The sequence below is a fragment of the Xenopus laevis genome, chromosome 2S (genome assembly GCF_017654675.1).
Source record: "Xenopus laevis strain J_2021 chromosome 2S, Xenopus_laevis_v10.1, whole genome shotgun sequence".
Taxonomy (NCBI): domain Eukaryota; kingdom Metazoa; phylum Chordata; class Amphibia; order Anura; family Pipidae; genus Xenopus; species Xenopus laevis.
In genome coordinates, this window is record NC_054374.1 from 91,320,271 (window position 1) to 91,348,203 (window position 27,933).

At 36.6% G+C, this 27,933-nt stretch overlaps 1 protein-coding gene across 1 annotated transcript in view; it reads right to left on the reverse strand.

Moving 5' to 3' along the window:
* The window catches only part of LOC108709652 (autism susceptibility gene 2 protein homolog), a 304,871-nt gene extending 277,821 nt beyond the window's left edge, over window positions 1–27,050 (reverse strand). Inside the window, exon 1 of the mRNA XM_041584124.1 lies at window positions 25,785–27,050. Within this exon, the coding sequence (XP_041440058.1) occupies window positions 25,785–26,060 (276 nt within the window). The 5' untranslated portion in view covers window positions 26,061–27,050. The remainder of the gene's footprint in view (window positions 1–25,784) is intronic.
* Between the last annotated feature and the right edge of the window lie 883 nt (window positions 27,051–27,933).

Here is a 27,933-nt window from a genome sequence, read left to right on the forward strand (position 1 = left end):
TGTTAAAATATCCATAGCAAAGCCAGAGTATTTTACATCACTTTGAAGCTTCATAACTGCTCTAATTGATCTCTTTCAATGCTCTGGTCGTTTAAACATCAACAATTTCATGTCACCAAAAAGCAAGATGGACTACTCTTGCTTCAACAGGAGCCTCTAGTTGGCTACATAACAGTTATCTCCCTCAAGTACAAATACTAGTTATACTGAAAATAATTCTAATGTATTCTATAATCACTTCTACTGCAGTAAACATCCCATATTTCATTCAGTTATTCAAGCTTTATTACAAGCAAAGCTGTGTTAGGGAGTTGATTAATCACATAAAATTGTATTTAAAAAAAAAACATACAATTCCATGCAAAACCCCATTCATGTCCCCAAAATAAAATACTCAATACTACTTTTACTTTTAATTGTACATTACACAATGATGTTTTATTTTCTTTTGACTTTAATATACATAATCCCATTTTTTATCGTGTGCTACTTGGAACTTTAACAAGTATTAGGATCCAGGAGCAGCATCCACTGCAGCTACTACTTTAAGGGTAAAATGTCACTCATCATAAGTGTCAGTACCTTGTCTCTATATTTAATGAAAAAATGCTTGTCACATTAATTCACGCTCAGTCAGTCTCCACCTTAGGAATCTCAGATATTACATGATTACCTATCTGTGCACTCTCTTGTATCTGCAGATGAATTACTCAGCCACATTGATTCCTCACCAACAAAATCAGATAGTATTTATTGATGATCACTGAGCACTAATTATTTTAGTATTCCATTCTCCTTTGTACTGAGCAAAGTGAATAAAGCAGGCAAAATAAGAACAAGAACAGTCTTTAAAAATCTCTCTCTTTAAAAATTCAACTTCGACCATTCACCATCTAAAACCTGCTGAATTGCAGTTTTAGCCTATGGGGGACCTCCTAGAACCTATTTGGGGACAAATTCACTAACCGGCGAATATTCGCCAGCGCTGGGTTCGCACACATCGAAACACCTAAATTCGCCTGGACAACGCTAATTCACGAAGATCCGAAGTTGCGCACAGGGTACCGAACACCAGCGAAATTCTAGCAGTTCAAAGTTACACTACCGTTGGCTAATTAGCATACAGCGTGCAGTTAAAGTTCAATGACCGAATATGCTGCAGCAAATACATTACACTACACAAGGCCAGGGAACCTTAAAAAAATGATATAAAGTTGTTATAATGCCCTACACATGTGCCTACAGTATAGTTTAGGTGCCATATGTTAGCAAATGTAGGGAGGAAGGAGGATACCCCAAAAAAATGTACAATCTTTTTCAGCCTGTCACCCTTTAAATAGGAAAAAACGCCAGCGTTTTTTGGGATTTAGAAAAATTTTCAACTTTTCTTTTGAGGAACTGGTGGGGAAGGCAAGTCTGGCGATAAAGGTAACGGTCAGTAAAATCAAAAACTGAATTTGCGTAGTAACGCTCTTTCACCAGACTGAAAATCTGCAAAGTTGCACCAGAGTCTCCTTGGCGAAATTACGCCAGCGTTAGCCACTTCGCCCTTTAGTAAATTTCCCCCTTGGAGTAAATTGGTGGACTTTGAAAAATCTAATTTTTTTTGGGAAAAACTTTGATTCGAATTTGATAGAATGCGCTATTACTTTGATTCATATGATTCAAATTTGGCCAAGTACGGCCCTATTTGGCCAAAAAAACTTTGGTTGAATTCGAATTTCGAAGTTTTTGCCCCCGACTGTCCAGAAACTGACAAGGAGACAATATATGTTCAGGACATCATGGTTTTACTGACAGTAATTTAGGATTGTTTTACATTCTAAATGTAAGACATTGGCAGGAGTACATAGATAGGGCAATGCCATGCTCCAATTATATTCTGGAATTTATAGTTAAATGTTACTATGTAGATGCACCAGTTCGATTTTTCCAAAACAGAAATAAGAACTAATGTGTCTTATACTTGGTATATTGTCATATTTGCAATGAATATCAAACATTTGTCACTGAAATATGGTTTACACTGTATACACAGAAGATTTTACTGAAATATCTTTTAGATAGATTAAACTTTAATGGAGAACATAGAGTGCCTTGTGTGGAAAAGATGATGAAGAACATCAGCAGTGAAATATATCTGCAGAATGGGATATACTTCATTCTTTCCTTGTGAAATAGGTTTGCAGTTTGAAAATTTGTAATGAATAAATACAGCTGTACACTCCAAGTAAAACAAAAACAAAAAATAAATGTATCAATATCTAATGTTCTCAATACATACCCTACTATGAAAATACAGGTATACACAATTTTGCAGTTCATTATTACCTGATTTTTGTCCCTAGAAGGGTTGTTAAGCAGTAAATTTCCTTTGCCTGATAATTAATTTTTACTTCCCTTAATTAAATGTTATATCAGACATGCAACATAAAGTTACAATAGGATAAATTGCCAGCATTGTAAGGCATGACTAATGCAGACCTGTCAACCCTCCTGTATAATGTGGTCACGTGCAATTACACCAAAGTGGGGGCAGAACAAGGGGCACACAGGAAAGTGTTAGGACAATTTACAGGACGCAAAAAAGAGCATGCAAGAAGCACTATGAGTATTTGTAGATCTTTGATTTGGCTAAATCATGCCATATTAAAGAGATGCAAATGAAGACAAATAGAGGTTGCATGCACTGTAGCGCTGCATATCCACCCTTCAGATTTCACTTCCACCTTGAGTGGCAAAAACATCAGTGATGGCCTTCTTCCCTCATAATTATCTTGACAGCAGATTATTTTACAAAATAAAACTAACCGAGGAAATATTTCTAGATAATAGAAATATAAATGATAATACTGGGGATGGACTGAATCCATAATTTTTGGAATTTTTGAATCCTTCACAAAGGATTTTAAAAATAACCAACTAAATCCACATTTTTCAATTGATATAATTCAAAATGTAATTATAAAAAAAAAATTTGACAGATGACTCCTGAAGGTATACCAAACACCAGATCCCAGCGACTGTATCAACTGATAACAATGTAAAAGGTACTAATTGGCCTTTAATATACCATTTTGGGTCAGTAAGATCAATAAGAAAGCATTTCAAAGCATACATGCAGCAGTTTTGTTCAAGATACAGGTACTGATCTATTATCCATATTGTCAGGAATCTAGGATTTTTGAAATTGTCTTATAATGTCAAGTATAATGACTTAATGGCATTTAAATATTTAAACCAGAATTGTTTTGCATTCAGGATGGATTTACAGTATGCTATCTTAGTTATAATCTAGGTCAATTAAGAAAACTGGTCAAAAATTAAGAAATGTCTTTTTTAAACACTATTGCATGCCATATAATATTTTCTATTGCAGAACCCACATTTTATTTCAGCCAGGCATTCAGTGAGTGACACACAGAACATCACAAAATGGTGGCTTAAAGTAAAATGGAAATATATTAATTGATATAACCTTTTTTTGCAGAATTTATAGATCTCCTGTAACTTAAGCTGAATAATGAACACACCATTGATAATAATTATAATATGGATGATTGTATTAGTGATCTTGAAGGACAAGTGCAAATAATACATTTGATGTTGGTGTAACGATATCCACTTACCCTGGTGGTCTAGTGGTTGGCGGGGATGCCTGCCGTGTGGTTTTTGCTCCTTCTGAGCCAAGACCAGGGAGTCTTGCACTGGTTCTGGATTTAGGGTGCCGAACATGACAGTTGGAAATTCAATAATGCAAGTAACCAACAATTACATTTATCTTTGCAGATAAAGATTTTTAGTCAAAAAAAATAAAGGATGTCAGATGAGCATCATTAAAGTCATAAATAGAAATAATCTGCAATCGGGCTTGTGTGAACATTTTTTATACTATGTATTTAAGATAGTTTTTAGTCCTTAAAGTTCCTTAAAGGTATATAGCTCCCAGAGAAAAAAAGGATTGTGCAACTTCTAATGGCTAAAGAACAAACTTACAGACACATTGTTCTATAGTGGTGCCTAGTATCCAACAAATATGCTTTTTCCTACTCATGCCCATCAATACTTCTTTTGCATGTCTTTCCCTTCCTTTGCTAGTGCAAATCATGAGCACACAGTATATTAACTGCAGACTGTTTTATTGCACATAAAAAATATGGCAAACTGTAAATAATCTCTTCAGTCTCAGAAGTCAATGAAAAGTGGACTGGAGATCTCTGAATTGGAACTTTTTATTCTCAATGAAGAAAACTTTGGCAAAGACATATTTTATTGTTGTATTTTATTGTTCATGATCTTTACATTGTGGCAAAACATTGTAGGCTAGACAAATTTATCTAACCAATCTGATTAACTGTTGCTGCAGATACCCAATCTGTGGTCCCACCTTCAGATGCGGCTTGACAACATCTACCAGAATTCCATTAGCGCTACAGCTAAACAACCACACGTTGGAAATGGCAGAGGTAGTCTTTTCTTTGTATAATGTCAGGAAAAAAAGTCTAAACACTGAATAATCTTTTTTATCATTTCACTAGGCACAGCAGTCTCTTAATAGTAAAATTTTTCCAACTTCTTCATAATAAGGTTTATTAAAGCCATCTGGTTTGGTGCTTTATTGCTTAAAAAGTAATTTGATCACTTTTCTTATCTCTTTGTCAGTAATGAGCTTGTCTAATTTCATCCTTGCCTATTTCTTAATGCGGGTTAGATCACAGATGCTTGTCTACTTGTTAATTTTGCATCGCAAGAAAGAAAGTCCCTTTGAATTCCAAGTAGATCTATAATGAGCTGTGTAATAGTGGACACAATCCTGCACATCTCTGAGGGATTTTAGATGAAGGAACAATTGCTACTTTGTTTCATTTCATTTCTTTCCCATAATCCAACTACACTAGAATAGCCTAAACACAATAAGGAAAAATCTCAATTCTGGTTCTCCCAACTAATAAACACAAGCAGTGCCAGCGTTATTGTTTCTTTTGCTTTCACAGTAATTATACAGACAATCCAAGGAGCAATTCCAGAAACGACCTAAAGCAAACTCTAAGTGGTAAAACCATTATTAATGTGCTACACAATAAAGAGATGTCTCCGGGATAAAGAATTGCAGTTACTGCCCTGTTTACCAACATTTTATGAAAAACCCTTTTTTCTTTTGGCTGTCTTCATGAAATCTTTCTCAAATCAAAGTGGAGAACATTTGGTGCTTATAGCAACCAACAGGCTGCCTTTATTTTACTCATTAATAAGTAGCTAAGGGGAAATTAGAGAAAAGATGGCTATGTATGTTACTTTCACGGTTTAATAATTTTGCTGGCCCTCATTCTTTCTTCAGCATGTAAAGCATAGAAATGTCTGTAACATGGATAAAACCTTTAAGTTTATTATTTTTGTTTGTTTATAACTTTTTTTGCTAGGGCTAGCTGCAAAGCTCATCTCTTGCCATAACTCATTCTTAATAAAAAAAAAATGCATGACCTCTCTTTCAAGAACTCAGTGTTGCTATTATTATTCTGAAGATAGTCTACCAATATAGGAAGTTCCATAAATGCTGAAATAGGAACAGAGACATCCAGACAATGAAATGTTATCCAATTTAACATTGGGCATCTGCAAAGGACATAAACAGATACTCTAAAAGCTGCTGAAAAGCTGTATCTTGTTATCCTCAAGACTTAGGTCTGATAAAGCTTCTCCTATGTGAGGGGGTATTTGGCACAGGGATACTTTTTCCTAGTGTCAAGTTTATACTGCCACTCCATCTAATAAAGTCATCTGCAAACTCATTCTGCAGAAAGCTCAGAAGGAAGGCCATCTCCCATTTCAAGCAAATAATTGTAATTTTTTAAAAAAAGTATTTCCTTTTTCTTTGAAATAATAAATTGATATTGAGGTAAAACAATTTAATTGGGTTTAATCAATGTTCACATTTTTTTTTTTTAGAAGACTTAATGTATGGTGATCCAAATTATAGACATTTTAATTTAGGGATAAAATAGCTTTTAATTCTAGTTTGTCTGAATAATTTAATATTTACTGTGTGGCATTTAGTCCAAATAGCCACTACAAATCCCCCCTGAGCTACATAAGCCTTGGTCTTATTACTCCTTTAAAAATTCAGGGTGGTATAATATTCCTTTCAAATTATACAAGCTGGGGGTTTGGCCTATGGGTTGAAGGAGGAGTAAATTCTAAAAACAATATGGCTAGAGAAGTACTGTTTTGAACTATCTTGGAAATTAACCTACCGGAGATCACTTGAGGTGAAATACAGTACATAATAAAACATAATAAAGTTTATTTGACATGAGATCTGTGGTTTTTAAACTCTAAGCATCAGGCAAATACATTCATAGCAAAATTCTAAATAGCATTCAAAGACAATGTCATGCTAGATAATAAAAAAAAGGTTATTTTCTAATGTCAGTATGTCTTTAAGCTAACAAATAAGTCTAAAACAATATTTATATACAGTATTCTATCTATTGCTAGTCTATTTTTTATTTCTCTTTTAAGTGAATTTTTTAAATCACTGTGGTTGTTTACTGGGGGTTTTGTTAAAAAGAAAATAGAGCAGCGTTAAGGGAAGCAAGTACAAATTATAAAGATTGCTCTTAGCAAGTACAGACACACATAAAAATAGTGGCAGTGGAAAAACCAATATTGTAAGCTTGGCCAGTTGCTAGAAGCAATAAATGCCACAGCTCAGTCTAACCTACAATTAAAGTTAAAACAGAATTACTGCACTTTATTGTGTTACACCTGTATTTAGTAAGTAGGATGGCCTTCCACCTCTTGGCACTTGCAGGGCAGGAGTCTTTCTCACAGCTAACATCTAGACTTCCAGATTTTCTAATCTTATAACAGAGAAAAAAACTGCATTCTTTTTCAATCTAACATAAGAAAAGTGGTTGAAGACACTTTTCATATCTGTAGTTGGGTGTCTTTGGAATATAAAAGGCAGCAATACTTTCTAATTGTATAATGTACATTGGTAAAGGTATTTTAACACTCTGACTTGTTTTAATTGATTTAATGACTGTTTAGTTGTGTTTGGGCTGTACAGTAAGTATATCAATGTGCATCTAGCCGTTCGCTTGCTGTACCAATCTGTAATGGTTCATTACAGGAAGTTAATTTCCATTCTGAAAGCATTCTCTCTCAGCTCGGAATGCATCTAATCCACACACATTAGTTTTTGGGCATGCCCAAAACAAGTCAATGCAGCACAAGTTATAAAAATAAACCATTTAGTTTGCTACAGTGTAAACAAATGGAAATAACATCTATTTATGATTTCTTCTATGTCATTTAATGCATTTGCTGTCTTCAAGGGAAGAGCATGTTGCCAGGATTCTGTTGTTGCATCAAAGTATATATATATATACAGTACACACATAATGCTTCCAACTGTTAATTTGTATGTTTACTTTCAATTTTTTGTAAAGAATTTGTATTCCTTTTCAAATATGCCTCAATGATGTGTTGCAAACATTTCCTAATATTACTTTCTTTAAGCTTCTTTCAGCGCAAATCCCAAAAGTTTCAAATTTTGGTGTGCAAATGTGCAAATTAAGATCGGATTTCAGCCAAACACAATCTGCTTGCTACATACTTAATTCCCTGGTATTAGGTATCTACTATGGTGTCTGCAAAAGAGATTACTTTTAAATGCTCAAAGCAAGAAAAATGTGACAAGTCAATCAGCTAGATGCATTTTCTGGATTTTTAAACTCATTAAAATGTGCTTGCTTCAGACAAGCAGACTCAGTGACAAAGCTGCTAGAACTGCATTTTCGTTGTTTACCATAATTAACTATGCTGCTGCCGCAAAAAAAAAGTGTGTATTATCAATAAATGCAGTCCAGTATTTCCCAAGATTCAGTCTATAATCATTTCAGCTCTTGAAGGGAAATGGTACAAATCATTGTAAATCTTGTCCGTGAAGCTGTCACCACACCTACGTGAGTGTACAGTACATTGGGTTATATTGATTCTAACCACTGCCAATACATAATGGCTTACTCAAGTACATTCACAGTCAGTCCTCTGCAGGTAATGCAGTGAATGCTACATAAACAAGTAATATTATTATAGTCATTATGTATTTATGGTAGTATAAAATGAATGCACAAATAAAAACATGATAGTTGAAGGGGAGATTTTATTTTAGCATTTGAGAAAATAAATGATAACATTGTATGCTGCCATTAAAAAGCTCTGAGTTCAATTACTAATTGCACTATAACTAAATACACAAGAGTGAACTATTTTTTACGCTAAACATATTTATCTGTTGTTCCAGCGTGATATATTAAATTCAGAGCTCTTTCCGATGCCATGATTGGGCTACATTTTGTATTACAGTTATAGTTTAATGTAGTGGTTATTTCCAGCAGATTCACTTAGAATCAATCAAACAGTAAATGTCAGGCAATTCACTACACTTTGACATTTATCTGTGAATACAAAATACACATCATCTTATCAGGTATAATATTTCCCAACCAAATGTACAGAAGATACCATTAACCAGAGAAACCAGAGTAGGGAGCAGCTTCTGCATTACATAGACGACATTAATCCATTGTCACCGGAACTCTCCTCCTAAATGAAAGCATGGCAGCTTAAAATAATTTCATCTGTCTAAATCATGGATACCTTCATTACAGCCTGCCAGCTGCTTAACTATTTATATGGTATTAATGGGATGTTGGAAGGTGTAATTCAACTACAACAGGGTCACAGAAAAGGCACAACAAATCATATGTAATCAATGGCACTAAGTTTGTCTAGGTGTCATAGCTCATAGCAACCAATTAGTAGGTAGCAATTATTGGTTACCTGTTTCAAAGCAAATGTGTTATTGTGTGTTACTGCACCTGGGCAAACTTACAATGCAGTACCCCTCTATTACACATAGGGGAATATATAAATAGCGACAACTGTCCCATTTCTTTGAAATTGAATTCCTTTCTTTGAAATTGAATTCAATCAGTAGTAAGTGATGCTGGAAATAATATTTAAAGGCCATTCATTTAATTTCCAGCCCCAATCCATGGGAACGACAAGTGTAAATTGCTAGCATTACTGCCTACAGCACTGGAGTCCACAGTTTGATCATAACCTAGAGTATATTCTAGCAAGTAGTGATTAGTTGCCCATAAATCTGCCAAAATTTCCTGGCCAAGTTTTGGTGTACAAACATACACTTTATGCCATCATTTCGAGCTGATAATTCATAATTCACCAGATCTAGGAATCCCCAGCAGCCTACCAATTGATTTTTTTCCCAAACGGTGACCAGGAAATAACCTATGGACTGATATGTTATTCTCTGAATTATATTACATTACCCTTATGATAAACAACCTTATTCTAAAAGACAACAGGTTATACAATAATCAACAAGGTACTTTATAGAGCAAGTATCTTATCCTTCATGAAAAGAGCTGCAAATATCTATTAATAGATTTTTTTCATGCAGGCTAAACCCCTACATATGTCTGGAAAGCTACTTTAAAAAGCACACAAAGATAGTTGTTTTTTGAATCTACTATGATGCTTAGAAGGCTTATAAGGTTAGTAGTAGTACAAGTAACAAAGACATTTGAAAAGCATTGTCTTTCAGCCAGTTTGTGACTCGAAAGCCATAAAAGTACAATACAAGGTCCCCTGTTGACTAGCAAAGCTAGAGGCATATTTTTCCTGCTTGAAAGAATGTAGCGCTACCCAAAAACAGTAACAATTGATTCTGATTTTTCATCTGTCTACACAATTAAGGAAACAGTTAATGAAGGTTTCCTTCTTAATAGTCCCAATTCTAGTAATACAACTAGGGGCATATTTATCAAGGGTTGAATTTCGAATTTGAAAAACGTAGAAATTTGAATTCAAAAAGACCAACCGAAATGAAGTCCAAGGTTTTTTTTGGCTGAATAGGTCCATTTTCATTGAATAGGTCCGTATATGGCTGTATTTGAATTGTACGAATTGAAGTAATATCGCATAAGACTCCAAATAGGATCTAGGAGGTCCCCCATAGGCTAAAACAGCAATTCCTCCCGTTCTCAGCCTCAAAACAACAGGTTGGTTAGTCATGACAGTATCCCTTTAAGAGCGCTTGGGCAAGCATAATATCCAAGGATATTATACTAAAATCTATAGTTAGTGTATGAGTATATATAGCTTATGTGAGTGTATGGAGGGGTCAGTGTGTGTGTGTGTGTGTATGGCTGCTGGGTTTCATTTGGAGGAGTTGAACTTGATGGACTTTGGCCTTTTTTCAACCTGGTCTAACAATTTAACTATGTAACAATTTGATACCAAGAAGGGGAAAAATGAAACTGCTGCTGTTGCTGCATAGATTCCTGGGAGTTTCACAGTTTAGTGTGCACTAACCATGCAGGGTGATATATCACTAGAGATGAAACCTGTCATTATATTATTTATGACACCGAGATGATAAAGCGTTCCTTAGCTTCAATCCAAAAGTAATAGGTTTTGAAAGCTGAAAAAGACTTTTCCTATATGGGCAAGCAACTCCAAGAAGTCATAAGAATAGCCCTGATTCATATTTTATAGTTTATTTAAAAGGGGGGGGGAGTTTCTTAATAAAAAAAAGAATAAAAGAAAAATACAACTATGGGGATACATGACAAAAAGTGGAAGAAAAAAGTGAGGGTTTTGTATTCAGTTCTAACCGTGGCACAGTATGTGTAGAATTACACAGCTTTTGTTTGGTTTTCCTTGGAGATCTTCCATTTTTATCCGATGGCCCAGAAACATAGTGGCTGGACTGAATGTTTTCTGTATGTATTTACCTCTGGTATGGAAATTGGACTTTAACTACCACTTGGGAAAGGGTACTTAACATTCTAAGTATGGTAAATCTAATATAAGTAATTCAAAAATAAATAAATAATACATTTTTTAAAAAAAGTGTAAATGCTATCTGATTATTGGATTCTATGGATTACTGCACCTGGGCAATGCCTTTTATTACATAACCTCATTAGGGTTATACATGTAGTAAAATTGAGAAAAATATAATGTCATTTTCATTCATCTAAATAAGATTATAGTCTAAGGTCCCTATGATACACACACTAGGTTAATTTCATCAGGACCACAATATATCTGAAGTTGCACCTTCAGTGCTTTATATGAATTGCATTGGTGTTTTAGACATTAGGTAACATCCCCATGTAACACACACACACACACTATTTACAGCAATAAAGAGCTTAACCCACTTGTTAAATCTACCAGTGCCAAGTGATGGCCACATGCCTGGCATGTTCAATGTGTTGGAAACTAATTATTCTTTGGTTTGTGGGAAGACATGGGCAGCAAAGCCTTTAGAAGTAGGCTAGCCTGGGAAGTAAATATTAAGACCATGTTTAAGCCCTAGGTGTTCCAGGACATTCAGGAAAAGCCAACTAAAGAGTCTAATGTAAAATGAGAAAAACTACCAAAGCAACCCAAGAAAGAATAGGGAATTCAATGTAAATATCTTTTGTTATATTGCATCTGTGCTAATCCCCTGACCTAATGCTGTTTACAACTGGGAATTAGTGTTGGATGCAAAATGTAATGTTGTCCAGTTAATGTGCTTAAATGCAGCACATATATTCTCGAACATGTATACAATACAGTACACTTTTGAGTTTACATAAGCACCGCATGAGAGGATGAAAAATGTGCTGACCAACCCCATATTTGTTGAAACCCAGAAAGTGGCTAAAAAGCAATAAATAACTTTGTCTACTTGACATGCTGTTAAATTCAGTAAAACTTGGCCATTTTTCAAACTCGCTTCTGAAAAAGCATTAAAGCAGAGCTCTCCAACCTACAGTTTAAGCACAAGATGATTATATAAAGAATAGGTTTAACATTATGTGGAAGCTCATTCAGTGTTATAAATTACAGCAAAAGAACTCTTTTTAAAAGTGTTCCCATCCGATTATCAATGAGGAGTTGACATAGTGGAGACTCCCTGGTGAAAAATTAGCACTGGGTTTAGTCAACAAAACCAACACTGCATAAAAATTGCTCTAAGCTCCTCTAACAACCCTTATCAATCACAGAGAAGAATAAATACTCATGCTCAGTATTATTAAATCTACCTAAGACTGAGTTGTTTTTAGGAGAAAGAATGTGTAGCATTGACAGAAAATATAATGTTACATATGCAGATATAGGAGCCTGTTTATAAAGCTGTGTTTCAAAAAAAAAAAAAGAGATATAACTCACATTGCTACATAACACATTTTTGTATGTATGTATATTAGGTGACCATAAAGTCCAGTTCTAGCCTAAACAGCACCTGGTTTCAAAATACCAGTTTTTACATAGCTTCATACTCTGGAATTGAATTGTATTTTGCCCCTTGATACTTACACCAGGTATAATATAATGGCATTTGGATTTGGCTAAAAAAAACAGAGCCAGATTAAGACTACAGAGACCCTAGATAGGGTAGTGCTTAAGTACCTCCATTTGAAACAATGCTCACAAAGTGGGACATTCACTAAGATTCGTTTTTGCGCCAGGCGTAACTTCGCCGCACTTCGCCAGGCGTAGTTTCGCCAGCGCTCCACAAATTCACTAAAATCCGAAGTGGCGCTCAGGGGTAGCGTAAGGTTGTGAAGTTGCGTTAGCGCTGATTCGCTAAGCGAAGCGAAGTTACGCTAGCGATGGTTAATTTGCATACGGCGCCAAATTCAAATTTCAATGGAGGAATATGTAGCAGCACTACAAATGCCTGGGAAACCTTTAAAACATCAAACAACATTTTTATTTTGCCCTACACATGTGCCCACTGTATAGTTAAGGTGCCATGAGTAAGGAAATGTAGAGGGGAAGCCCCAAAAAATTTTTTGATCTTTTTCAGCCTATCACCCATAATATAGAAAAAACGCCAGCGTTTTTTGGGACTTAGAATTTTTTTTAACTTTTTATGAAGAAATCCCTATCTACTCTATTGCGCTTCGCCTGGTCTGAGGTGGCGAAGGAAGTCTAGCGTAAAAGGTAGCGCTCAGAACAATGCGCGCGTTAGTGAATTTGCGTAGTTACATCCATTGCGCAAATTCGTCAGGGTGCGAAGTTACACTAGCAAAGTTAGTGAATTTGCGAAGTAACGAAAATTCCCAACGCTAGCGAATTGACGCTAGTGTTAGGAGCTTTGGCGCATAGTGAATTTGCCCCATGTGTTTAGCTAAAAATCTGTTTGAACTGCTCTCTCATTGATGTTCACTAAATGAAGCTCCATCCAAGGCAATGAAATGGCCAGTGCCTTGAACAGGTGGGTCCTAGGAAGGTGCTTAGTTTACCTAGTAAAAAGAATACTAGACCTCATAGTGTGGAATGGCAGATTCAACTCCTAAGCATGGACATTTTGGTTTTTATATTACTAATATTTTTTTTTATAACTTTGTCTATTAATATATGCATTTGTGATGGCTAATCTGCTGAAGTGGTCACAGTGTTTGGGTTGTAGTAATTAGTTCAACATTAAAACACAATAGAATGTAAAGTCCTTAATTATGAGTGCAATGATTTAAGACATGCCATAAGGTTTCTGTATCATTCTAAAGGAAAAAATAACTCTGTTGGCAAATGAAGGATGGACAAAGGTTCAGAGTGTAAAGGAAATGTGCAGGGCTGCTAACTCACCAACAACACTGTAGATTAGTGGTACCATAAGTGACATTTGGGGGAACACTGCTGTAATCATGTGCCTATTTTGGAAGCATTCTGTAATGTGTGGTTCACAAACAGTTCCGGCTTGTAATTGTGATTCTCTAATGTAAATATATATATATATATTTCTTAATTATAAAACATAGCTAAAAGCTGACTAGAGGTCATTCCAGAGTTAAGACAACACATTAGCAAAATATAAATAACAGTCAAGACTGTGTTTATTTTAATTCAGTTTTTTTTTACTCCCATTAACTTTTTAGTGTATTTTTTCCAAAGTCAGCTGGGCTTTCCCTTGCTTGTGTGTGTGTTTTACATACAGCGATTCTAATTAAATGAAGTGCTTTAAACTTTAATAACAAGTTCATTTAAATAGTGTTCCCTTAGGCAAAATATGCTGCTCTGTAATGCAGTATTTAAACCATACTTACAGTGTCTCTGTAAATAGGCATAAAGTGGTTATTGCGACAATATATAATGCAGGTGTAAATGTGCCTGATGGAGCATGCTATGAGATAAATCTCAGTAGAGGAACAGTACTACAGTTAATAGGGTACTACAGATCTAAAAACAAACACACCATTCAAGATAAGTAAAAATAAAATAAACAAACTAAAACCTGACATCAAGCAAGCAGGCAATGCTGAATCAAAGACAAGGGGTCTAATAACGAGGATCACTCATTAAGAGACCCCTTGTCTTTGATTCAGCTTTCACTCATAATGAGGTCCAACAATGTGCTGCTCTAAAATTTTATTTTGAGAACTCAAGAGCTGTTGTCACATTGTTTCTACATATGCTACCAAACGTACTGTGTTTGTGTCTATTTTTTAGAGTGTTCTGCCATTGGGAACCATAACAACCCACTTTATTGAACTGAACTGAAAGACATTCTTAAATGCGCTTATCAAAATGACAGATGTTGACAAGACTATATAGTGCTGTCACATTTTTAGAATTAAGATGATTGAAACTGGTCTGTGCCTGACTAATTTACAGATAACATTTTTGGAATTAATTAAATTTAAAGGAGAAGGAATGCTACGGAGGCATTTTATTGCCAATAGATTAGCTGCATTAGTGCAAGCTAGAATGCTATATTTACTCTGTAGAATGTTTTATCATACCTGAGTAAAAAGCTCTAGAGGCTCTCTGTTTGTTTAGAATAGCAGTTGCAGTATTAACTTGGTGTGACATCTCACCCTGCTCAGATTACAGCAGAGAAGGGAGGGGGGAGGAGCAAACTGAGCATGCTCATGCCCAGGGCAAGGAGGTTTAAGCTTAAGGCAGGAAGTCTGATACAGAAGCCCACGTGCACACAATACCTGAAGTCTACTAAAAAATCATGTAAACATTAAATAAACCCAATAGGCTGGTTTTGCTTTTAATAAGGACAAATTATATCTTAGTTGGGATCAAGTACAATGTACTGTTTTATTATTACAGAGAAAAATGAAATCAATTTTAAAATTTTTTAATTATTTGATTATAATGTAGTCTATGGGAGATGGGCTTTCCATAATTCTGAGCTTTCTGGATAATGGGTTTCTGGATAATGGATTCCATTCCTGAACATTCAAAACAATGGTTGCATCTAAAATTTTACAGGTAACAATGCCCAAGACAATTAAACACATGTTAAAAGAAGTCTACTTCTTCATAACTGAGAAACAGGATATTTTCCAATGTAGCAAATGTATGCATTCAACAAAAAGCAAAATTCAATGATTTTAATATAATTATCTTTTATTTATATAGCACTGACATATTTCATAACATCGTACAGAAATGATTCATCATTCATTTCAGTCTCAGTGACTACAACCTAACAACCTACAACCTAAGCTCCCTATAACATTCAGTTCCACAATTAAATGGTTAAAAGAACTGGGGGAATGTGGGGAGAGCAGTGACATCTAGAAAGTGCTGAATGGAAAGTGAAAGTAATTATCTGCCCCGCCTCTATGCCTAAGGCATAGAGTAGGGGCAGCCAATATTTGATTGACAGTTGAGATTTTTACATCAGCTTACAACAGCTATGAATGCTTTAATAAAAAAATAGAAATTGGATTTCATGTTTAATTTGAAAAGGACTTTTATTATACAGATTTTTGTGTCTGGGTGACAGGTCCACTTTAATAATACAACTACTGATCCATGGTTCACACAAGAGGAAATTCAAAAGAGACTCGAACATGTACGGTAAACATAAACAAAGGTCTGTTATATGTTATATGGTATTCATCCCAGAGTACTAAACAAGCTTAGCTCTGTGATCGCCAAGCCTCTTTACTTATTTTTTTTAGAATTTGTTGAGATCTGGTATGGTGCCACGAGACTGACTAATTGCTATTGTCGCTATTCTAAAAGGTATCCCGTCCTCAGTCTCAAAACTATAGGCTGATTAGTCTGTCAGTGGTAGGAAAGCTTTAGGGAGGGAAATTAAGGGGTAAGATACTTGGCTTCATTGCAAAAAGTAATACTATGAGTTTGTGCCGACCAATTTAATTGCCTTTTATGAAGAGGTGTGCAAAAACCTCAACTCTGCAATGGACTTTGCTAAAGCTTTTGATATAGTACCACACAGAAGGTTAATGATTAAATTAAGGAATATTGGCCTGAAACATAGTATTTGTACTTGGATAGAGAACTGGCTGAAGGATAGATTACAGAGAGTGCTGGTAAATGGCACATTTTCTAATTGGACCAGCGTTATTAGTGGAGTACCTCAGGGCTCTGTCCTTGGATCTTTGCTTTTCAACTTGTTTATTAATAACCTGGAGGTGGGCAGGTTATTTTTGCTGACAATATGAAATTGTGCAGAACTATAAGTTCCATGCAGGATGCTGACTTTGCAGAGTGATGTGACTAAATTGGAAAAATGGGCCACAAACTGGAAAATTAGGTTCAATGTTGATAAATGCAAGGTTATGCACTTTGGTAGTAATAATATAAATGCAAATGATACACTACATGACAGTGTTGGGGGTTTCCTTAACTGAGAAGCATCTAGCGGTTTATGTGGATAACAAGTTATCTAATTCCGGGCAGTATCTTTCTGTGACTGCTAAAGCAAAGAAAGATCTGTCTTGCATAAAAAGGGCATTAACTCAAGGGATGATAATGTATTTCTGTCTCTTTGTGGGTCCATGGTAAGGCCTCACCTTGAGTATGCAGTGCAGTTTTGGATATTAATGAGCTGGAGAGAGTGCAGAGACATGCAACTAAACTGGTTAGAGGGATGGAAGACTTAAATTATGAGGGTAGACTATCAAGGTTCAGGTTGTTCTCGCTGGGAAAAAAGACGCTTGCAAGGGGACATGATTACATTTTATAAGTACATTAGAGGACATTATAGCCATTTTCTTAAAATGGATCACAGCACCTGAGGCCACCCCTTTAGACTAAAGGAACAGAACATTCAATTGAAGCAGCATAATTGGTTCTTCACAGTGAAAACAGTGAGGTTGTGGAATGACCTGCCAGGTGTTGTGATGGCTGATTCAGTTAATGCCTTTAAGAGGGCTTGGATGATTTCATGGACAAGCATAATATCCAAGGCTATAGTGATGCTAAAATCTAACATTAATATAGATATGGGTATATATAGTGAGTGTATGGAGGGGTCAGTGTGAGTGTGTGTATGGATGTGCACAAAGTTTCATTTAAAGGGGTTGAACTTGATAGACTTTGGTCCTTAACCCAAATTAACTATGTAACTATAGTATGTAACTATCACTATTCTATCACACACAGGAATCAACTCTACAATGACATTACTCCAGCCACAAATTGGTCGGATACTTTCCTGTAGACAGCACAATGTTTTTAACTGCCACTATAACCACAGATGGTCATGCAATATGTGCCATGACCCACCTATAGCCTGCAGTTTGCACAGTGCCCCTATCAATCAGAACCATCTCCAAGCTGCAAAGGGGGGTCTGATCTACTATGTCATCAGGCTGCACAAACTCAACATGGCAAGTATTAACATTTACTCTCTATGGAGTTTTGATTATTTATGTAAAACACCATTGCCTAGTACAGGTTAAGCATATACGTAGATGATGATTTAACGGTTAAAGGTCAGATTTTAGTGGTTTTAGATGTTTTTGAAACCACAACTAAACTCACTAACTCGCTGAATTTATTAAAAGATCTGAACATAAAAAGGACAAACAAAAATATGAATACCTCGAGAAACATTAGAGAAAATTTTGAGTTTTTCAGAAAATTCATAGAGAAAAAAAATTCAAAACCTCTAAAAGTCCGAATCGATTAAAAGCGGTCCAATTGAAAATGAATAAACATACTTTAAAAACTTAAAAAAAAAGCGGTCTAATAACATCATTGCAGCTTATGAATTAGGAAACATATTTTTTAAATGTCAGTGTTGCTCGTGTGATAAGAGAAAAGCTAGAGGTTACCTACACACATGCCACTTACCAGCAACATAAATGGGCCATAATCACAAACACATTGAAACTCAAAGAGATCTGTAAATCTAAATGATGGACTATGACATTTATTCAGCAAGGGACAAATTCAAGGTCAAACAAAATGCTTGTATTCCATAACATTTGTGCTTGCATTATCCTAATCAAAATACATTTCATATTAAAGGAACAGTAACGTCAAAAAAGAAAAGTGTTTTAAAGTAATGAAAATATAATGCAGTATTGCCCTGCACTGGTAAAACTGCTGTGTTTGCTTAAGAAACACTACTATTGTTTATATAAATAAGCTGTGGTGTAGCAATGGGGGCAGCCATTCAAAAGAGAACAAGCTCAAGTTACACAGCAGATAGCAGATAAGCTCTGTCTGTCTAATGGTGTTATCTGTTATCCATTAGTTAACCTGTGCCATATAGCCGTTTTTCAATTTCCGCCATTGCTCCACAGCAGCTTGTTTATATGAACTAAAGTAGTGTTTCTGAAGCAAACAGATCAGTTTTACCAGTGCAGGGCAACACTACATGATATTTTCATTACTTTAAAACACTTACATTTTTTGGTGTTACTGTTCCTTTAAAACACTTAGGGGCCCATTTACTTAGTTCGAGTGAAGGAATAAAGGAAAAAAAAGTTCAATTTAGAATGGTCAAATATAGCTACTTCGACCATCGAATCGGCTACTTTGACCTTCGACTACCACCTTCGACTTCGAATCGAACGATTCGAACTAAAAATCGTTCGACTATTCGACCATTCGATAGTCGAAGTACTGTCTCTTTAAAAAATTCTTCGACCCCCTAGTTCGACCACCTAAAACCTACCGAGGCAAATGTAAGGTCCCCATAGGCTTCCTAACAATTTCCTGATCGAAGGAATATCCTTCGATCGATGGATTAAAATCCTTCGAATCGTTCGATTCGAAGGGTTTAATCGTTCGATTGAATGATTATTCCTTCGATCGTTCGATCGCAGGAATAGCGCTAAATCCTTCGACTTCGATATTCGAAGTCGAAGGATTTTAATTCGACGGTCGAATATTGAGGGTTAATTAACCCTCGATATTCGACCCTAGGTAAATGTGCCCCTTAATGTGGCACTGGTTAACAAAAGCAGATGACACTGGTCAATTTCGTTTATATAGCTGTCCAAAATTATGATTAAAGCTTGATCGTATCGAATTGTTATGTTAACCATAAACTTTGATACATTAACCCTATAACCCACTATCAGTCAACTCCTCTATTCAAGTCCAACTGCCTATTCACCTATTTTTATATTGAGTAAAAGTAAGATTTGTTTCTTATCCTCTGTAAGTGTCACGTGCAAGACTAAATGCCACATGTGACTGCAAAGATAAACTCAATGTGCATCAACTGTTTTGTGGATTAATAGAAGTATAAGGCATATGTGCACAGGATATTTTTCCATTTTCAATAGCAGCACATGCAGTATATCATTGCTTGAAATGTTGCCTGTTTTTTAATCTCATGTTGCTTTAAAGGATGGGTTGCCACTGCACTGCACCACTCACAAAGCCAAATTAGTTACAGTAGGGTTACAGTAGGGTTACATACAGAGTCTACATATAAGTGTATGTTTAATGATTAATGCGTAGGGATTCATTTATCAATACTGCCTGAAAGTAACTACATGTAGATGCAACAGAATTGTAGTATGTACATTTGATAAACAATGAAGCAGAATGATTTTCTTAATTTGATGCAGGTGCTGGTGTTGAGTTGCACTTGCATTCCACCTTTAGTGCTAAGAATACCCTATAAATCTGCCATGTGGGTAAGTAATAGCAACAACCTGTAAATGTGTCCTAATATACATATTTATGGAAGTTAGATTTCCAAAGTCAAGAATTGTAGCTGACCAGTTGTCGGACAAAGCAGGCTGATGAAGTTGAAGCTGTAAATTGAGCAGTCTGAAGCCTAAAACCTTTACAACCGTATATCCTAATGCAAATTAAAATTAATTATATAACATAATTAGCATGAGGGAGAAGGGATTAACTCTTATTTTTAACCAGTCAACAGTACATTGTATAAGCTCAGATAAAGAGCCAGTTCTAAGTATCAGTGTGGGGAGGTTTAACCTCATCCAGGTGTGGGCATACTCTGTTGGTCGTGGGAAAGTTCTCATTGGTACAGAGATGACAGGTAATTTCCATTTGCAGTATAAAAAGAGGGGATAGTAGCCAATTTCAAACACCCATTCATGGAAGAATGTGCATGTTGCTGGAAATATAAGGCAAGCAAGGTAGTGTAAAGAGTGAAACATCAGATGTTAATTCAAGGTCACTAGAGCAGTCTGCAGGACCAATGTATGTGTATTAATGTGTAGGCTCCGGGTAGAAGAGAACATTTTAAAGCACGCACTGGAGGGCCCTGTAAAGTGTGGCTGTGTATCATTCTAGAAGGTAAATTAAGTAACACCTGTCCATCCATGTTATCTTTATTACCATATGTAAATATAACGGCAACATATTCTCTATCACGCCACCAATAATTTCATTTGTTTTAAAAATGTTAGCCCTAAGATTTATTGTGTGTGTTTCACAAATAATTGAGGTTCTTGATGAAATCATTACTATTGGCTTATTATTTAACAACGCATGTTCCATACAGGTAAACCAAAGATATAGTATTATTAAAGATCATTTCTGTAAAGATTTGTTTACACATATTGTTTTATCAGATCAAAGAAACAGCAATATAACAATTAAATGAAACTCCTATGTGGGCCATTCAATGAACATGACATGAGATTTAAAACACACATAAGAAAACATAAAATATGACGTTGCTGATGATGTGCCTAATGACAATACATTGTCAGAAGAGTCTACCAGACAGTTTGATTGATAAGCACTTTTAACTGGTTCATAAGTGTTTTTATCTATTTACAATTATAAATTATATTTGAATACAATGTCTTCTTTTTGACTAGTGCTTTAAGATAATATACACCCATTATGTGTAAATAAAGAACATCACAAATGATTACATTAAAAGAACGAGCACCATCATTACGCAGGTCATGAATAACATTTGCAGGATCCCAAAAACAATGATTCAACGATAAGCTACGCAGCTGCTTATATATTCTAATATATATAAACTACTATTTATTAGCATTAGATAAATCTCAGCTTTAGCATGTCTTTGTCTTTCTCAATGTGCAGGCCACTTTTCAGTTGAATTAACCTTACAATAATCTTCTGCTTCGACCCACTAAGGCACCAGTGAAGGCATCTCCACCAGGACACCAAGCAGTTGAAGAAACACTTTAAATGTAGAAAAAATTGTGAAACACATTTTTTTTCCTCAGAGCTGGACATGCATCTGTTATAAAAAATAACATGAAGAAATCAGCATGCAGTACTACACAGTTGGGATAGGTATGCAACAGTAGGGTTTGCAGTGATAGATTGACGGTAGAGGCCTTTTCAAGGTGGTTGATGACAGTCTTTTCAATAAGAACCATGGCTGTAATGGAATAGGAAAACCAAAATTAACCATCTTGCACCTCTTGTGCTTTCCACTGGTGGCAGGGAACTGCCTTACAAACATTTTAAACCTAATAGTTTATACAATGTCACAGACATTATCAAATCTGGGCAAGGAAAATCCTTACCCTTAAAGTACAATGAAAGTCATCCATTGTCTGATGCATTTGACCCAAGGCTGCTCCAGAAAAGCTAACCACCAGGACAGCAATTATATAATTTTTTTGTTTTAATGAATCAACCAGAACGCCACAACATTGGATTGGATCATCACAGCTGATTTACATTACAATTGCAGATAGAGGCAGGTTAATAAAGATCCAAGGTTAATATTGGGGGGCACCATCCCCAACTAAGTCTGAGAAGAGCAGCACACTCAAAGCGTTGGGGTTTGCCCCTTGTACTATATTTGCATGTGTAATGTCACCCTACTGTAGAGAAAGCAACAGCTTACCTGATGATTTCTGCTAACTTGGAAGATGAGGAATGCTACTCATGTAAACACATTTGCAAGGCTGTTCCATAGCGCCCCCTATTTTTTTATGGAATTTGCCACGGAATTTGGAATTTTTTTACGGAATTTGCCAAAAAACATTATTATAGATGCAAGGAAATTCACCAACAAGAATTATACTGATCAAAAACTTCATTATAAATGCAAAGGAACTGACAAATAAGAATGTTGAATCCCAGCACAATATCAGGCATCTTGCTGTTATCTTGCTTTTATCTTACATATAGAGATAATATTTTTTTTATATATATAGCACTGGAATCAAACATGGGGATAAAAGACAGACTTGTTCAGTCCTAGGAACCTGAGCTACTTCTTTCAGTAACAATTGGAAAGTTGCTTAGAAGCATATTCTTTCATTAGGCAACTTTTCTTTTTCTTTATGGGTTCACAAACTGTTTAGGAGTAAATGGGATGTGGATGAAAGGCTTTACATGGCTTTTAAAATATCTGCTGTTTATAACCCTGCAAAAACAAAAGATTGCCTACTTGAAATGCTCCTGATTTGTGTAACTCCTTAACAGCAAAAATAATATTTACCTTTAATGTTGGTGGGTATTTAACACAGCAAAGACATACATTTTAGGGTACGCAGTGTGGTGATTATTCTATTTAATAAAATATGTATTCTTTCAACTGTTTTGATACATTTTATAAAACATTTATCAAGAAGACCTCACTCTGTGTCAATATTTCTCAGCCTCTTGGAAACTTTATCAGGAGTGGTAAGGAATATTGTACATTTCTGAATTATGGCATCTGATATCAGTACTCGATACAATATACACAGTTTACTATATAAAAGAGCACGTAAGAAAACAGCCAGAAAGTTTCACCTTAATACAATGAAGAATTCTGGTTTTAAGTACAATGTGGGATTTAAAAAAACACTTAAAGGCATATTTTATAGCCCAAAACACAACATCGTTTATACATGCACTGGAATCAATACAATATCTGGAATACAATACATGAAATCAATCTTTCTTTTTAGTTCCCTTGTGGTTAGTTACGAAAACATCACTTTTCTCTACCTGCAGAAAGCCATCCCCTGAGTTTTCTGGTAAAACACCTGCCACACAAGAGGATTGGACTTTATGCCAACAGCTTAAAAGACAAGGAAGGGCTAATTCAAAATAGGTTTCAAAATGTTAACCACCTTCCACTGAATAAAATTGCATTTTTTCCCATCTGCCAGAACTCTTTTTTTTTTTCGAATAAAACTGCACCAACCTGGGAAACTTTTAAAAGAAGCGTCACTCTCCCCATGCCACATGCTCAGTAGTGTACTTTACTCTATTGCACATATGCTAGTCCTAGTTGGAGAACAATGTTTGAAAAAGACAGGTAAGATGGCTGTATGGCTCATCTTTAGAAACTTTCCTGGACTGCTGTAGTTTTTCATGAAAAAGAGCTCCGGTTAGGGGAAAAAACTGAATGCCCACCACCTGGAAAATTTGACTTCACTTGTCTTTTAACGTTCAACCACCAATTTATACTTTTCTAGATAGCTTTTTTGTTGCAGAACATAATGTATAATTCTTTTGAAAGTCTGGCACAAAGCACCTCAACCCTGGTCATCTAAAATCATAGCACTGCAGCACTTGGTCAAACAAAGTTGGGCATCCAACCAATTACCTACAGTACATAATCATTATTATTTACAAGGTCTTTCAGGCTCCAAAGCATATGTGGTTTTGTTTAGACATATCTAATGTAACTCAGAAGTGGGAAAAGTCTACCACATGGTGTCTTCAAATTATAGCCCACATCAGGCGCCAACTAGCTACTAATGTCAGAAACCACCAAATTGTGCATATCATCTCTGTCCAGTTTGCTTCGGTGATAACAATGGTTCACAATTAGCAAAAGGTCTACTCAGACAGAAATTACTTGAACAATATTAGACATGTATGAATCAATCTTATTTTGACAAGGTACCCATTAAAGCATTTTACATGCATCACTCAAGATGTACAGAATGGAAAAACATTAATATTGTCTTGGGTAACAAACTTGTAGTGAAAAAAAAGGAAATTGTGAAATATTTTGAAAAGATGTCCTCCTGAAATTCCCCCTAAAATGGATTGACTATTGAAAAACATTTAAATGGCCTAGTAGCCTTTTTATATCTAACAGGTGCAAAAAAACTAAGAAGACACCAACTACCACCAAGTAGGATTCAGACTCTTTCATACTGACCAACAGGAGAACATGAGGTGAGCAATTACCCAAAGAAAGTAGGTGAACATATCATGTAATGTTAAAACATATGTATTTATGTAAAGTGAAAACACCTGGTATAATCACAAATACTGAATTTGGTCAAATGCAACATAACGCAGATCACTGGCTATTTTGGGATATTCCAAGGCAGATTACTGCTTACACAATTTTATGTCACAACAGTATTATATTAGTGTATTTCATGAATAGCTAGTAGTAGATGCTGCCATTTTATTCCCACCAATAAACAGTAACACTTTAGGGGCCAGACATGCTCCCAAAGCTTTGGCTTAACTGGTCCCAGGAGACTAAAATTCATTCTGCTTTGTATTTGCATGTGGGATTTCATATTGATGGCAATCAGGCAATCTCCTAATCACCCATTCACTTTAGATCTTACAGCAAGGTAACCTTGAACAATGAACTCAGTTTGTATAAGTACAGCATGACAAAGCAAGACCGGATCATCATCAAATCAGCATTATGGCCTTGGTCACCTTTTATCCACAAAAATTATACAGCAGAAAAATGGGGGGAAAGTTTCTCCTTACAGCCATGCCATTTTCTTACACAATGCTTTGCTGAATGAGCTGCATGTAGCAATGGTAGAGCACAGACAAGAGACATTTTAAAGCAAACAAAGCCATACTTTCTGCCAAATCAGTGCGCCAGCACAGAAACATTCCAAACCACAATCACTTCCCAGATGAGACACAATGCAAAATATATATTTTAGTGGTTAAAGCGCTGCAGGTGTCCGATCACTACAAAAACTCAAAGCATTTGCCAGAAAACAGAGAATCACTTTTGCACAGACAATAGCAGGAGAAGCCTTTAACACAGGACATCAGCAGGGATGATTTGATATTTTCATTAACCCCTGTTAAGTAAGAAGGAGCATTCATTGTCACATTCATGTTTGTTAAGTGTTACCCAGTGACTATCAGAACACATTGGTCCAATAACCTTGTTTAAACCTAAACCACTCCCGAAGATGTAGAGATCCACCTAAAATACTAAAACATAATACTATTTAGCTGATTAAAGTAACCATCAACATACACTTAAACAGTTATAGCAATCTGTGTTTTAAAAACCTCATCCACCCTAACACAGACACTTCATTTCCATATCTCCAGCTAAGCTACAGAATTAACCACCCCAGTGCTGGAGAATGTTTGAGTGTGACCTGCAGCCAGCCACTCGCTTTCCCAAACCTAGGCACGAAAGGATTAAACGACATTCTGCAGTGACATAGGTCCAGCCCCCCTCTCTCCTCTCAACCACTTCACTCTAAAACATTAGGACCTTAAATGAACCCCCACAATCCAAAGCACACACCCTTTAAACACAGCTCTCTCCTTACCTCCAAAGCCTGAAAAGTCACAAAGCTGGTCATTGCAAATCCATCAATGATGTCTTCTTCAGCTGAAGAGGACTCTTTCCTCTTTCTCCTGGGTGGTTTGGGTCTGGGCAAGGAGGAGCCGGTTGGGTTCTCATTGTCTTCTTTTTCAGATCCAGATGAGAAAAGCAAAGAACCGTTCCTGGCAACCCTTAATCCACTTTTGGGTCTCATCTCCCGATCCCTTTGGGATTTAGATCGCCTCTTTTTCCGAAAGCCATTGCACCGTGGGCCATCCATTGCACCCACAACACCAGCAGCAGCACCAAGACTCCAGCAACCACCCCCCTTTTCCCTCTCCCCTTTCCCACCTCCTCCCGTGCTGATCAAAAAAGAATTAATAAAACACCACGTTCTGGAAAAGCAATAGAATAAAAATGATCATTAAAAAAAAGGAATAATTATTAACAAAGATCTTGGGAGCACATTTCACCTTCTTTGAGATCCATGCACACAAACTGGAATGGAGAGAAAATGTTGAGTGTGATTCCACCACATAGACACATACAAAAATAATAATGCCAGAGATTCCTACAAGCCTGCCAAGGAAAGTAATGGCTGATCACAGGTCGGCTTTGTAAAAGGAAAAAAAAAAAAAGATTAAGAAAAAGGGGGGAACAGAGGAAAAAACACAAAGCAGGCAATAAATCTGAATGGCAGAATGCTTTGATGACAAAATTTAGAATAAATCCAGAAATAGAGAGAAAAAATAAAACACAGGTATTTCCGCTTGATTTATTCCCAGAGGGAAATTAACTCTTGGCGTTTCTTCTCCTTTTTTTAACCCCATCCCAAGTACTCTTCATAATTCCCCCCTCCCCTTCTGTAAGGAACTTCCAACACAGATTTGCCCTCCCCTCCTTCGTTTCTTCCTCCTGCTCGATTTTCTTGTTCTCCTTCTGCTTCTCCCCTCCTCTGTGACAGATGCATTCACACTAAGCAGACAGAGGAGGGATATGAGCAGGAGACTGGGTGGGAGAGAAGTGCAGGAATAAGAGAGACAAGCAGCAGCAGCAGCAGTAACACACACACATATATAGAGTCTCACACACACAATGCAATGGAAGTGAGAGCAGTGAGTGTTTTCAGTGTGCTGTGCTCTCTCCAGTACTGAAGGCTCTCTTCTCCTCCTCCTCCTCCGGAGTCCACTTCTCCTGCTCCACGGGAGGTCAGGGCGATGCTGTGTCTCTCCCCACTCAGGCTGGCTCCATGCCAAAGTCTGTATCCTGACACATTCTGGAGCCGGATGCCTTAGGGGCGTGGTTTCGTGGCGTGCACGCGCAAGGAAGGCTGCAGGGTCCTAATTCCGAACGGCAACAGGGGAGTTGCTGCCCAGGGTACTGAAACTCCTGGTGAGTTTGAGAGAGTTCACTGGAATGTCAAGCTCATGCCTCGCTGTAAACCCTTGCAGAACAAAACCTTGTGCGTTTTGTACTCTCCATAGTCGTGTTAGCTCAATGGGCACGTCATGTCAAAGAACATCGGGCGAGCAAGAGCAAACCGGATGGGGAGCACCAGTTTATTTGAGCATTGTTCCTCGAAGCACAAGGCAATGCTTAATATAAAAAGTTCTAGGAAGGATACGCCTTTTTTTTAGCGTCAATAATGTAGACAAGCTTTTAGTTAATTGGCTTTACTAGTTCATCTGCTTGTTGGGGGATCCGTTTTCTTAAATGGGTGTTTCACCTTTAAAGGAGAACTAAACCCCCTTGCTAATAAAACACACCTACCCCCTACCCTCCATAGTCCCTATGGAGGGTAGGGGTTTTTATTAGCAAGGGGGTTTAGTTCTCCTTTAAGCTAACTTTTTTTATGCTACAGAGTGGCTACTTCTAAGCACCTTTTCAATTGGCCAGGGGCGCTGCGCCAGTGAGGTCAGGTAACCCACTGGTTACCAAGGGTAGCAAAATGCCACTTCTGTAACTTTAACCGGAAATAGGCTCTATATAGCACCGAGAGCGCAATTGCACTCTCCTGGACCCCCCTGGACCTCTCTGCCGGTGTTGTGGACCCCCCTCAACCCCCTCCAGCGCACATAGGTGAGTATGCGGGGGAGGGGGACGGCAGCAGCAAGCTGCCTCAGGCGGGGGAGGGGCCAGGATCGCCCCTGCAA